We start from the raw sequence: 15,312 nt of genomic DNA, 5'->3' as shown, positions 1-15,312 counted from the left end.
GAATGTTATACTTAAGAAAGATTATTTAAATATTAAATTTAAATCAAGATTTAAATTTCAACACTTGAGGGAGCACAAATTTAAAAGTAATACTTGTGTAAATTGAAATGTATTTAAAGTAGATTACCTTTAAAACTGAAGTGAGGGAGGGAAGAAAATAATTGGGGGGGAATTTATATAACTTTATTGTGTATTTAAAGGAATAGCAAGTTGAACATAGTTGCATTTTGTTGGACAATCATCTTTTTTATGCTATAGAAATGTTTGTTTTATTCCATTATTATTAAATTTTAAAAATTTAAATTAAATTTAAAAAATAATAATTTAAGTAAAACAACTGCTACAGAAGGATGACTTACTTACCACTTCCTATATCAACTTTGTTATATTAAACTTTACTATTCTGCAATTATATCTTCCCCCCAATAACATATATCTTCTCTAAACTTTTTTTATTATTATTGGGAACACTCTTTGGTGTCTTGTTGGTGTCATCTTTGATTATTCATACTCTATATATTATAATCTAGCATATTGTCAAATCTTGTTCTTTTGTTTTTTTTTTTTATTTCTGCAACATTACTCACATATGCCCCCTTTCTCTATATTCACATGGCCACTGCTCTAGATCAGGTCTTCATTAACTCTCAGTTGAGCTATTGTATTCTCCTTCTAATTGGTCTCCAGTTCTCAACTTTTTCCTCACTCGAATCCATCTTTCACATAGTGGTCAAAATGATTTCTAAAAGTATAGATCTGATCAGATCATCTTGCCTACAGTAAACTTTAATGGTTCTTTATTATAACCTCCAGGATCAACCAAATTAATTAAATTTTCAATCAAAAAGTTGTTTATAATGCAAAAGATTGAAACTACATAGTTTGTTAGATGTCTCTTTATATGTTTATTTATATGTTAGATGTCTATATATTTATATTTGTAACAAAGACTAGAGCAACTGGAGTTACATTAACAAAAAGAAATTATGACATATTACCATATTTCCAGGATGCAATAATATCTTGATGAATTAAATTGATAAACCAGAAAATTACTTCTTGTGGAGAAGATTGGGCATGTAATTTCTTCAAAGTATAGGTGGTAAGCCAGCTAATTCAGATACTCTATATAAGTGAGAGGGGAAATGCAGTAATTTATCAGGAAGAAAAGATTCTTTCTAAAAATGTATATTGAATTGAATTTGAATCTCCTTAGTGTATCATATACAGGCAGGAAAAAAATGCTTTTGGAATGATACCATTAAGAAATTTTAAAATTTAAAATGATTTGTTTAATTAAATAAAAAATTTTATAATATAATTGAAATGATTTACACTAAGATTTACAAAAAAAAAAAGAATAAGTTTTGGTTATTGATGTGAACAGGATGTTAAAATGAAGAAACATTTTAATATTTTATGCCCCAAGCAATTGTTTTCTTATATGATGGCAGTTTTTCATGTGGACTCTATAATGCATATTGATTATAGTATATTTAAGGTAATTAATTTTTTATGGTATTTTGTTAATTCGAGAGTGCTAATACTGTTTATCTTGTAAAAACAAAAATAACATGTCTGGATTGTTCCTGATTAGAAAGTATTAATATAGGCAACTATTTTCTTAATTTCTGACTTGGTGTGTCACTTTCACTGCTCTCTTACATTCTTTTTTCTCATAACAAACAAAATTGTCTGCATATTTTGAAACTGCACAGTGATAATAATCTTATAAATAAATTTCATTTTTTAAAAATGCTATTGAGAAGTAGCTAGGTGGCGTGGTGGATAGAGCACTAGCCCTGAAGTCTGGAGGACCTGAGATCAAATCTGTGCTTAGACACTTAACACTTCCTAGCAGTGTGACCCAGGGCAAGTCACTTAATGCCAATTGCCTTAGCCAAAAATAAAAAAATGTTATTGATTTTTACAGAGTACCAAATCAACAATGACATAAACAGTAATATATGATGAGTAAAATAAAACATTTTTTACAAGTTGGTCTTGATATTTCTCTATTTCTAGGTATACCTTAGATGAATTTGGGACAGCTCGAAGAAGTACAGTTGTTCGTGGATTTATTGATGCTCTTACAAGAGGTGGTCCAGGAGGAACCCCTCGACCTATTGAAATGCACTCTCATGATCCTTTGAGGTACAATGACAGTAAAGCAGAACAAATGCTTTTTTTCTCCTGCATTTTTGTAGGAGGGATCTTTAATTATAAATGTTTTTATTAGGTATGTGGGAGACATGTTGGCTTGGCTCCATCAAGCTACTGCTTCTGAAAAAGAACACCTTGAGGCATTATTAAAAATGGTAACCATACAAGGTAATGTCACAGATACTCATACATTGATTAGTTGTAAATGTGAGTATTATTAAGTTCCTGTCTATTGCCATTATAAACACCCTAGTAAAATCGTCTTTCATTACTTATGAAAATAGCTTCTTAACTAATCTTTCTGCCTCCATTTAAAAAAAAAATTTCATCCTCTGCTTTTATCTACTTGGAGACTAATCTTATAATTTTGGTTTTATGTCATTTCCCTGGTTAAAAACATAGTGTTTCCCCATTTCCTATTGCCTTTCAGATTGATTTCAATTTGCTCTCTATGCCTTTTGATGTCTTCCATAACCTAGCCTTATTTTACAAAAAAAAAAATTATTTCTCATAATTCCTTGACTTCTATCATTTATTCCAGTTTTTCTATTTCTTCAATGTCTTTTATGCTTCACATGCTCATTCCCATATCTCTATTTTTGTTAACATTGTTTTTCCAAATTGCTAAGTTTTTTTTAGTCTTCTCTTTCAATTCAAATCCTTTCTTTTTTATTTTTCTACCCAGATCTCCCCATTCTCTTTGAACTCCTCTTTTGATAGTTTCTAGTAATAGATGAACACAGTGCTTAATATAATTGATTATTAAATATCTCCTTTTATATGTATCACTGTATGTTTGCAAATAGAAAATAGTAATAGATAAGGGAATTGAGGTCAAGTAGCCTGTCTAAAGGCCTTCAATGAATTATTATTATAGCACTAAAAATGTTACTCCCTTGATTTTAATAGCACATATGTAGTTGATTTAAAGGAATTTTGAAACAAGTTTTATTTCCTAAAGGAAATACTTAAAAGTTTTGTATTCTAAGAACATATAAAATGTTCCTTACTTTTCTGATTATAATTCTAAGCTTTATCAAATGAAAACTTTTAAAATAATCATACAGTATCTATATTAGCTTAATATTTTATTTCAAACTGTTTGTTTATTCTTTTTCTTTCCTCTCACAAAAAAAAATGTACATAAGTTTGAACTCATCAATCACATAATACAGAGATATAAATTAGGAAGAATACACAGATACAAGATCTGAAACAAATTAAGATATCCAAATACTTGAGAATTTAATAAAAATAAATATGATAACTTTAGGTGCTTGATAGTGGCATCAGTCAGTTGGGTTAGTTCTGTATTTTTGCAAGTGTTTCAATACATTTGAAAATTTTAGAAAAATTTTGGCATCACATATAAAGTACTTGCATATAAAGAAGCAAATATCACTGATGGCTTCTCCTCTACAACTATAGGTGTAGAAGAAAACATTCAAGAAATAGTTGGACATATCACTGAAGGAGTCTGCAGACCGCTAAAGGTAATTTTTTTCATGTACTTTTGGATCAGGACAGTAGATTAGATTTCACTTAATTGATAGCTTTGTTTCAGTTGATTTAATTTTAATTCCATAATTTAAATTTTGTAAAAACCAGTTTCATTAAATAAGAATATATATGTAGCAAAAAATAACAATGCATTTTTGTAATTGTTTATTTTCTCCTTGGAAGGGAAAGGAGAAATTTTCCTAACTTGAATATTTAAAATGTTGAACTTAATAAATTACTATTTTTGTTATATTCAGAGTGATATTGAGGGTTGGGAAAATGCAACTATTTTTGAGACCACTAATACTGTCTGTTAAAGTTTAAGAAATTTTCTGGGAACCTTGGCTCCATTCCTTTATATTTACATGACCTTAGACAAGTTAGATCTATGTTTTCTTTGTGAAAATATTCTAAGGTCAAATTCATCTCCTATGCCATTTACCTTTTTAATTCTATTTTCATTAAAACAGAGATAGATTATGTTCCTATTTGTACATATTTATCATGAGTTTAAATGATCAGTCCAAATGTAAAATGATTTCATTTGGCTGGTAACATTTAATCATGCTTTGCATTCTTTGATTTTTTTTTTTTTTTTTGCTTGATTATGTCTTCTCATTTTATACATAGAAAGGTAGAAATTCAGAGTCTGTTCATGATAACCTTGGCAGCAATTATTTAAAAAATTAATTTCTGTAATTCTCTGCCTTTTCCTATAGTTTTGAGATAGCAGTAGTGCTATTTTCTTTTTTGATAATTGTCTCATAATATACTTTACAACAGCTGAATATTTATATATATATATATATATATATTAGAAATAAAAGGATGATTAAATATATGATCATTTGGCTAGCATGCAGTTATTACATTATAGTTTGATTTTCATATATCTCATGGCCCTAATAAATATTGCTTTCTGTGTTCCCTCCAGTGGTCATCTGAACAATAAAAGATAAGAAAAAGATAGGAAAAATGTAATTTTAAAAAATCTCTTTTGTTTATAATTTAAACATTTTCTTAGTTCTCTGTTCCCTATTAAGTGCTAGTTTCTTCATCTATGTTGACTTAAATGAATTGGATTAAATAACATTTTCTAATTATTATCAAATAAGACTTTTAGTTATTGGAGTTAATAAGTAATATATTACCTTATTCATTTGGATTTCCATTTTAAAGGCTTGTTGTGAATCCTTCTAAACACTTTGAATAAAGAAATGTAGTGAAACAATGAAAGGTCTTATTAATGTTAAGCACGTATAAAGTAACTGATACTACTTAAATAAAAAATTGCACCCCGGAGCCTTCAGTTTAAAAATATATTTAAATACTTGCATTCCACTTTATCCTTTTTGAGTTTCTAAATCTGGATATCTACTTATGCAGATGTCAGATGTCACAATGTCTCCTCAGGAAATTTTAATATATCGTGTTAAAAGGTTACATAGACAGTAAAAAATACATTCTATTATAAAATGAAAAAAGAGCTACTCCTCTTATTTCCCTATTTGAGGAGATTTTTCAGAGGAGAAAGAACTTTAAATCTTTCCATGTGACATTATGGCATTTCTTACATACTCTAGAGGATATCCAGCAGATGTTTGCAGAAGTTTACTTCAAATTAAATTGTTTATTATATATTTAGTGACCTAAAAATTATTATATCCTTCATTCCTATATGATGCTCATAGATTGTATTGCCTTCCTTATTTTAGGAACTTTTTTATACTGCATTATCATATGTGAATTTCTAATACTATCAGTGTACTATCTCAACCAGTTGAAATAAAAGTAATATCTTCTTTTTCTTTTAATGTATTTAGTCCTTAATCATTTATCCCAGTTTATATTGATAGTAATTTTTCTATTTTCATAGTATTTTTTGTACTTTAAAATTCTCTATATTTATTAAACTTGCAATTCCATGATGTATGAGTGATTCAATTTTAGATAAATTTGATGAATATTTCACTTTAGTAATGTGAAAATGCTCTTCATCCGTGAAGATTGTAACCTACCCATACCTTCTCATTCTATACAAATTCTTGAATACATTTTTCCATAAATTCTTTACAGAACACCAAAATATTGAGAACGTTTCTCTAAATATCTTAATCTGTTGAAATTCAGTGGGATTAATTTATCATATCTCTGTATTGTCATATCTGGATTTAATAAGGGCTGGGAAAACATTAAGGCATTGATGTATAGTCAAAGAATATGAATAGCTTTTTAGAAGAATTGCATATATTATGTATATATATATTTAGAAGAATTGCATATATTATGATTATATAGAAATATAACCTATCCCACTAATATTTAAAGAAATGCAGATTAAAACAAATCTGAGTTTTCACCTTACACTTCCCGTTTTATCAGAGACAACAATAAGTAAATCATTGTTGAAGGGGCTATGGGAAAACAGGCACACTTATGTACTGTTGGTGCAATTATTAATTACTCAAACATTATTCTAGAATTATTCATGATTGACATTTAGAATTATTCACTAAAAACCAAAATGTTCATGGCAGCATGTTTTGAGGAGGTCAAAGAATTAGAACCAATATATATATATATATATATATATATATATATATATATATATATATATAATGATTAGAGAATATTTAGAAAATCCTTGATATATTAATGTAGTGGAATATTACTGTGTGTAAAGAAATGAAAAGAATAAACAGGTATGAATGGGATGCAGTCTATCATTGGAAGGAACTTTCTAATCAATTAACTCAAAACTATTTAAGTAAGAAACAAAGGACAATATAACACAAAAACTACACTTGTATAAAAATTAACAAGTCACTCAAAAGAAGTTAAACTCTGAACAATTGAAAAACAGCAATGGTCTATAGCTAGGTCTGAATATATTGATAATATTTTGTTAGATGTAATGATTGTATTGGATATTTTTGCTTAACCTCTTTCTTTGTTAAAAGGTTAAGTACAAAGTGGGGTAGAGTTAGGGACAAGAGCAGGAAATTCTGAGATGATTTTGATATAAAAACAAAGCCTCAATTAAACTTTTAAAAAATAATAAATCAAAAATTAAAATTTGGGGTACATATCCTATGAAAAACAAAACAAAAGCAGGAAATCAAAATGTTGACGACACAGGGAATTATCTTGAGAAACTATATTAGAATAAAGTCAAGAAAAGCCAACTCATTTACTTATCAGAGAAAAGCAGTTTTTCTACTTGGTAATAAGAAGAGCAAATACAAAGTAAACAAGATATTCCTAAGATCTTTCCAACTTCATAAACAATTTTATCACTAAGAATTCTGTAATATAACATGATGGTGACTTGTCTCCCAAGAATAGTATGCGTGTGTGTGTGTGTGTGTGTGTGTGTGTGTGTGTGTGTGTTATTGTTTCTTTGTTGAGAGATCTGTGACTCAGCCTATCACAGCTTCTTTTGTCTACTGATCTTTGTTTCTTATCTCTACTGAAAACTACTGTCTTATCTCTATTGCTTATTGTTCCTAGTGACCCCCTTAGTTTCTAATCTCCACTGTTCTTCCCGCAGTTTTTTTTTTTTTTTAACTTTTCCTTTTTATTCTCTCTTTTGCATGAAAGGCTGGATGTATACAGATTTCAGCAGCCAGAACCTCCTTTCATGTAGTAGACTAACCAATTTTAGGTAGGGTGAACTCTCACTTGTGCAGTTGATCTGAACCCAGAAGTCCTGGTTTGAATCCCAGCTCTATCGATTATTGTTTTGTGACCTTGGACAAGTCACCTTACCATTTTCAGCTTTAGATTCCTTGTTTCTTAGAGGTGGTGTTTAACCAGGAAATCATCAAGCTTACTTCCATCTCTAAATCCTATAAAATCCTCTGAGGCAGCCAAAGTACCATAGCACATTAGGTTTGATTTTTTTAATTATCACAGTATATTCATTGTTGCTGTGTGCTTTTCTTTGCCATCAAAAACTTGGCAAGAAGGAGTGGGGTTTGGGGAAGTTGTGGGATACTAGTTCCAGTTTAGAAGTGTTTAGAAATCTTAAGAATTCTGGTTTTCACATAGCCAGATTCTTACTATAAACTTGCTAGGCCAAATTGTACTTGTGAACATTAACATAATACTGGTTGTGAGCTTGAATATAACAGACCAAACTTTAAAATATCACTTTTCTAAAATGTATCACAGTGTAAATCAGTCATGAATATCAGTACAGACACTTAGCCACGGTTTCTAAGAGAAATTAGTTTAGGTTTAAACTATGGAAAGAATGATTTTAAAAATTAAAATGCATCTTATTACCCCAGCCTTTCTATGATGCTTATTTATGTTACAATTGCATATTACCAGTAGTAAATGTATCAATCCTATGACCTCATTAATATGAGTTAGTAGCATTTCCCTAACAAATAATTTTGAGCTATCTCTTTGTATAAGATCATAAATACATATATGACATTTAACTTTAAGTGATCTCTTTTTGTTTAGAGTATGACATGTACTCTGACAGTTACCTAATATTATATGCATTTCAACATCTGTTAGCATTTGCTAAATATTTTGTGCTTAAAACTCTTAATATGTGATATATGTAAAAATACATACACAAGTATATGTATCCATACATATGGATATATGTGTATAAATATATATATGTATTTATGTAAATGTCCTAGAATTTATTATCTTGTTAGGAAGACAAAGCACAACCATATAGGAAACTATATAATAATGACAAATAAACCAGCACGTGATACTAGTATAAATTTATCTGGTATAGATTTTACTCAAAATTTGAAGAAATGAAATATAAGGAAAAGAACATTATGGATTAGAATTCTAGAGGAGGTCAGAGACAACTTCTTGATACAGAGGTAAATTTTGACCTGTCTTAATTTATATCGATAATCCTACAATTATTGGGAAAATAATGTTGCTAATTTCAGGTACATGCATTTCCCTAATCTCTGATTAGTCATTATTAACAGGAAGAAGGAAGGAATCAGGTGTAATAATTACAGGGCAAAAATATTTTCATAATTTCCAGATATTTGGAGTCACTGTAATGTATTGCCAATGATCATCTGTTGTAGTTTAGGGATTTAGCAGCTGCTTTTGCTATTCACTGTTGAATTGAAATCCAGTGTGTTCTGGTGCTAATCCATGAAATGATCTCATTGTATTGCTATTTCTAGCAACAACAGTCTCACACCAAATTCTGTAGAGAATGCAATCATTATGAAGTACACCTGCTTTTTTTCCCTTCTTCATACCTTAGTATCCTCCAAATTATTTCAAGTTTCCATTCTATTTCTACAACTTTAAAATATGACATTCACTTTTCTCAATGTTATTTTATAATGTAAATTATTAAGGATATAAAGTTGTATCTTTAGAAAACATGCACCTTTCTGCTCTTTTAATATTTCAACAGGTCCGAATTGAACAAGTAATAGTTGCTGAGCCTGGGGCAGTTTTATTATATAAAATTTCCAATCTTCTTAAATTTTATCACCATACAATTAGGTAAGTAAAATCACTGTACTTTGTAACTATTGAAATATGCCTGTAATTGTCATCAACATGGGTATTTCTTCCATTAGCACATATCCCATGTATCTCATGTATGTAGTGGCCTTTGTCACCTTGTATAATTCTTGACTAGCAGGTTCTCCTGTAGGTCTTTAAAAAAGGATCCATCTAACACAATGTTGGGATCTCTTCATTACTCCATTTACACATTGAAGATAAGAGTGGAACTTAATGATTATGCATTTATAATATTTCACTTGCATTACCTGACCATGATTTCCCAATAACACATTTCCTTAACAATATCTCTTGTACTACTTCTTGAATGTAATTAGATCACTTACAATTTGGATTAAATCCCCCCTTTACATAAAATTTAAGTTCTAATACCATATAAATTTATATTTTCAAATTGGTGAAATCAACCACATGATAATAATAAGTAAAATTAATATGATATTTTACAAAACTCTTTATATATTATATAGCAGGACACCTTTATAATGTTTTGGTTTTGTTTTTAAATGTCAGGTTATATTTTTGTCTTAATCTAAAATTCAGCCCATCTAATTTGTCATAAAGAATTAAATGTTACACATAAATATTATGCTAGAATGGTGAAACAAATAATTGTAATTTCTTAAATAATCAGATATTGATAGCCAACGAAGTTGTTTGAACCTTCAAATGTCAATACAAAGGGTATATTCTTAAAGATTAAAAATATTGTTGTTTTAAAGGCTATTACCTTTATGTATAGAAGAAAAGAAATTGCTGAACATGCCAGTAGTAGTGCAGGAATATGGAACCTAACCTTCCCTTTGCTTAACTAGCTCATTTTTCCTTAAACCAAATAACCATGAACTGTCTCCAGTTTTAGAGTACTGTGGTAAAGTGTCAGAGATTTAGAGTTTTGTTATGGATGGATAGTTAGTCCACTCTTAATGCTCTAAAATAGTGAAGTCACTATATCTTATCAATACTTAGTGAGTGCATTTATTCATTGATAACTAAAAATGAAAAATGTGTCATTTTAACAGCTTTGCTTTTTTAAACTTAGAGCAAGTAATATTCTCTGGAATTGCAGGGTATACTGTACCCCTAAAATGCAAAAAGTTTGATGCTTAGTAGTATTTTTTTTCCTATTTTTTGACAAAGCTCCAATTGTCTTTTTTTTTTAATTTTTGATAAATTAAGGAGTTAAAGGATATACACAATTTTTTTTTTTTTGCATAAAGGATAATATAAAATATTTAAGGCCTTTTTTGATAAAATATTTAAGGAAAGTGATCACCATAGTTTTAGTCATCTTTAAATAATAAAAAAAGTCTTTCCTTGATTTTTTACTCTGCATTCCTAGTTTTTACATCTTTATTATATTATATACAATTAAAAAAAAAATTGCATCTGATATTCTGATAGCTGAACATTGTCCATCACTACTTTGTGAAAATGACTAAATACTCTGCTTTTCAGTGGTATTGTAGGAAACAGTGCAACCACATTATTGACCACCATTGAAGAAATGCATTTGCTAAGCAAAAAAATATTCTTCAATAGCTTGAGTCTTCATGCAAGTAAACTAATGGATAAGGTATGTCTTTGAATTATTGATTTAAATGTGTCAATATGTTATTTATGTAATACATGAATTGTCTTATTTGAATTTTTTAGAAGAATTTTTTTTTTTTTTTTTTTTTTGCTAAGGCAATTAGGGTCAAGTGACTTGCCCAGGGTCACATAGCTACGAAGCTGTTAACACTAGGGAGTGTTAAGTGTCTGAGGTCAAATTTAAACTCAGATCCTCCTGACTTCAGGGCTGGTGCTCTATCCACTGTGATACCTAGCTGCCCCAATGAAATCTTTTAAAACTTCTAATTTGAGACGTTCACTAGGCATTTTGAGATATGATATGATATGAGCTCAAAGTGGCATTAGGGCTACATAAGTAGATCTCAAGATGATCAGCAGTTAACAGTTTAATTCATGAGACATAATGAGATCAAGTGAAATAGTATGGAGGGGGAAGAGAAGAGGCCCCAAGACAGAGCCCTGAGGGACAGCCAGGATTAGTGGGATGTAGATCTAGCAAAGTAGACTAAGAAGTAGTAGTCAGAAAAGTGGGAGGGAAATCAGGAGAGAGTTTAATGAAAACCTTGATATGAGTGAGAATCAAGGAGAAGAGTATGATAAAATTGTCAAAGGCTACCAAGAGAACAAAAAGAGTGAAGATGATAAAGGTTGTTAGGTTTAACAATTAAAAGATTACTGGTAAGTTTGGAGAGAACAACTTCAGTTGAATGATAAGGTGAGGAACTCAAAATATAGAGTTAAGAGAATAAGGGAAAAGGAAATTGGGGCACCAATAATAGGTAAACTTCTCAAGAAATTTGGCCACAAAAAAGAGGTGAGATAAGCGACAATAGTTCAAAAGTGAGAGTTTTTTTCGGTGAGTGGTTGACCATGGTTTGTATGCAATAGGGGAGAAGCCATTAGATAGAGAGATTGAAATTATAATGCAAGAGTGGGATGATAGGGAAATCTGTAAGAGAAGATGGGATAGACTGAAGTCATTGTGTTGAAAGAAGGTTAACTTTGACAAAGAGAAGAATTGGTCACTTCTTCATGGCAGAGATGGTGATAGAAAGGATCTGAGTTATGAGACGATAAGAAGGGGAGAAATAGAAACTCTTCTGGGAGAAGGGAGGAAGGAAATAAAACATTTATGTAGTACCTGCTTTGCACCAAGCACTGGGCTAAGCACTTTACAAAAATAATCTGATTTGTTCCTCATAATAGCCCTGAGAGGTAGTTGCAGCTATTATCTCTATTCTATTGTTAAGGAAACTGAGACAAAAAAAGTTATGTGATACAACTAAGTATTTGTAGCTGGATCTAAACTTAAGATTTCTGCACTCCAGGGCCAGTGTTTTATCTATTGTGTCACCTAATAGCCCAACTGAATTCTTGATGAATGGCCTGAATTTTTTCTATAAAGCAGAGTTCTTAGCATAGAGAATGGTAAAGTAGGGACCTTGGGAGGTTTGAGGAGTAATGAAAAGCATTAGAAAGGCTGCTGTAGTGAAGGTTAAAGAATTGATCAAATTAGATTAAAAGATTGTGTAATGATATAAATTTGTAGTGGGCCCATTAGCATGGATTTATGATTTTCTCTAGGTTTGTCCATGAGTAGGAGTGAAAACAGGAAGCTGAAAGTTAGCCAAGACTGTGGCTTGGCTCAAAGCAAGATTGGCAGTAGTATAGAAGAATGAGGGACTAGAGAGATGGAACCGATGTCCCAAAGGTTCGGTATGGGCAGGGGGGGAGAATATAGCCAGGGCAGCAGTGATGGTGTGGGGAAAGAACTTGGAGGTAGAGGGATTCGAAGGCCCAGGGAGCAAAAAGAACAGGATTTAGGATTGTAAGACAGAAGGAAAGATGGAATGAAAACAGATTATGTTAACATAAGGAAACTTCAGAGTTCCTTGATATTGTCATCACCCATGTGTTCAGTTCTACACTGTCACCTTGAGTTCCTTATCTTCTCTGTGTGTAGCTGAGGTGAAGTGGAGGAATATGCTATGAGAAATGAGTAAGTTGAGGAATTGTGAAATGAAGGTATTTGAAAGGGTGTCAGCATGCATGTTGATGTTCCAAGTGTGGCTTCAGGAGAAGGAAAACACAGAAAAACCAGGAGACAGGCACTGAACTCATTGAGGTACCCTGGAGAACTATAGATAACAGCTACCAGAATCTTGATCAAGTATTAAATATAGAGCGAATAAGTCTCAAATGAGGAGAAAATACTGAATGTTGAAGGGAGAGAAGGAGCCTGAAAGAAGAATGAGGATCAAGAAGTTTTCCAATGTATATCTAGAACTGGAAAGGGTGTTCAGAGAAGTTTTGTCATTAGGAGGGAGCCAGGTTTCAGCGAGTGAAAGATTATAGTAGTGGAAAGGTAAAAAAAGTTCCATCCCTCAAATTCATATCCTTTCATTTTTTTATCATCTTTAAGACTCAGCTCTAGGGCTACCTTTTATATGGAGCTCTCCTGATTACCCTCAACTGCTACCTCTCCCCAAATCATCTTTTATCTATCATGTGTCTCCCCAGTGAAAATGGAAGCTCCTTGAAGGGAAGGACTGTTTTTTCTTTGCCTTTTTGTCCTTACAATGTAGAATAGTGGTTGTACATAAATGCTTGTTGGTTGATTTGCACGCTGATTTAACGTCAGTTTCAGAAGTCATTTCCTGTCACAGATACATAAATTTAACATCTCTTTTTAGCAGATGGCCAAAGATGAATAGTAACATAGTAACAAGGTAAATAGTAAATGGTAACAGTAGTTCTTTTTTTAAAAAAAAATCATCCCTGTATGTTTCCCCAAAGTCATTGATAGCTTTAATATAAAAAATATTTGATAAACTTTAAGAATTCTTCCAAAAAGTTTATCACAAGTACCTTTCTTTTTTTTCCTTGGTCTGTCTTTGAACATTCACACGCTAGGTGTCTTTTTTTTTTTTTTTTTTTTTTTAATAACTTTTTATTGACAGAACCCATGCCAGGGTAATTTTTTACAACATTATCCCTTGCACTCACTTCTGTTCCGATTTTTCCCCTCCCTCCTTCCACTCTCCCCAAGATGGCAAGCAGTCCTATACATGTTAAATAGATTACAGTAGATCTTGGATACAATATATGTGTGCAGAACCGAACAGTTTTCTTGTTGCTCAGGGAGAATTGGATTCAGAAGGTATAAATAACCTGGGAAGAAGAATAAAAATTGCAAGCAGTTTACATTCATTTCCTAGTGTTCTTTCTTTGGGTGTAGCTGCTTCTGTCCATCCTTGATCAATTGAAACTAAATTAGATCTTGTCTTTGTTGAAGAAATCCACTTCCTTCAGAATACATCCTCATACAGTATCGCTGCTGAGGTATATAATGATCTCCTGGTTCTGCTCATTTCGCTCAGCATCAGTTTATGTAAGTCTCGCCAATCCTCTCTGTATTCGTCCTGCTGGTCATTTCTTACAGAACAATAATATTCCATAACATTCATATACCACAATTTACTCAACCATTCTCCAGTTGATGGGCATCTATTCATTTTCCAGCTTTTGGCCACTACAAACAGGGCTGCCACAAACATTTTGGCACATACAGGTCCCTTTCCCTTTTTTAGTACCTCTTTGGGGTATAAGCCCAGTAGAGACACTGCTGGATCAAAGGGTATGCACAGTTTGATAACTTTTTGGGCATAGTTCCAAATTGCTCTCCAGAATGGCTGGATGTATTCACAATTCCACCAACAATGTATCAGTGTCCCTGTTTTCCCACATCCCCTCCAACATTCCGTGTTATCGTTCCCTGTCATTCTAGCCAATCTGACAGGTGTGTAGTGGTATCTCAGAGTTGTCTTAATTTGCATTTCTCTGATCAATAGTGATTTGGAACACTTTCATATGAGTAGTAATAATTTTAATTTCATCATCTGAAAATTGTCTGTTCATATCCTTTGACCATTTATCAATTAGAGAATGGCTTGATTTCTTATAAATTAGAGGCAATTCTCTATATATTTTGGAAATGAGTCCTTTATCAGAACCTTTGACTGTAAAAATGTTTTCCCAGTTTATTGTTTCCCTTCTAATCTTGCCTGCATTAGTTTTGTTTGTACAAAAACTTTTCAATTTGATATAATCAAAATTTTCAATTTTGTAGTCAATAGTGATCTCTGGTTCTTCTTTGGTCATAAATTCCTTCCTCTTCCACAGGTCTGAGAGATAAACTATCCTATGCTCTTCCAATTTATTTATGATCTCATTCTTTATACCTAGATCATGAACTCATTTTGACCTTGTCTTGGTGTACGGTGTTAAGTGTGGGTCAATGCCTAGTTTCTGCCATACTAATTTCCAATTTTCCCAGCAATTTTTGTCAAATAATGCATTCTTATCCCAAAAACTGGGGTCTTTGGGTTTGTCAAACCTAGATAATTAAAGTTATTGGCTGTTTTGTCCTTTGAACCTAACCTATTCCATTGATCAACTAGTCTATTTCTTAGCCAGTACCAGATAGTTTTAGTAACCGCTGCCTTACAATATAATTTTAGATCTGGTACAGCTAGGCCT

General features: G+C 31.4%; 1 protein-coding gene across 2 annotated transcripts in view; it reads left to right on the top strand.

Annotated features, from left to right (window-relative positions):
• COG6 (component of oligomeric golgi complex 6) overlaps positions 1-15,312 on the top strand; it is a 106,649-nt gene that overhangs the window by 55,954 nt on the left and 35,383 nt on the right. For both annotated transcript variants that reach the window (XM_031961974.1, XM_031961975.1), the window contains exons 9-13: positions 2,026-2,154; positions 2,240-2,331; positions 3,592-3,656; positions 9,083-9,174; positions 10,657-10,774. In XM_031961974.1, the coding sequence (XP_031817834.1) occupies positions 2,026-2,154; positions 2,240-2,331; positions 3,592-3,656; positions 9,083-9,174; positions 10,657-10,774 (496 nt within the window). The remainder of the gene's footprint in view (positions 1-2,025; positions 2,155-2,239; positions 2,332-3,591; positions 3,657-9,082; positions 9,175-10,656; positions 10,775-15,312) is intronic.

This window comes from Sarcophilus harrisii, chromosome 3 (genome assembly GCF_902635505.1).
Source record: "Sarcophilus harrisii chromosome 3, mSarHar1.11, whole genome shotgun sequence".
NCBI lineage: Eukaryota > Metazoa > Chordata > Mammalia > Dasyuromorphia > Dasyuridae > Sarcophilus > Sarcophilus harrisii.
This window is presented reverse-complemented; position numbering and strand designations above follow the sequence as displayed.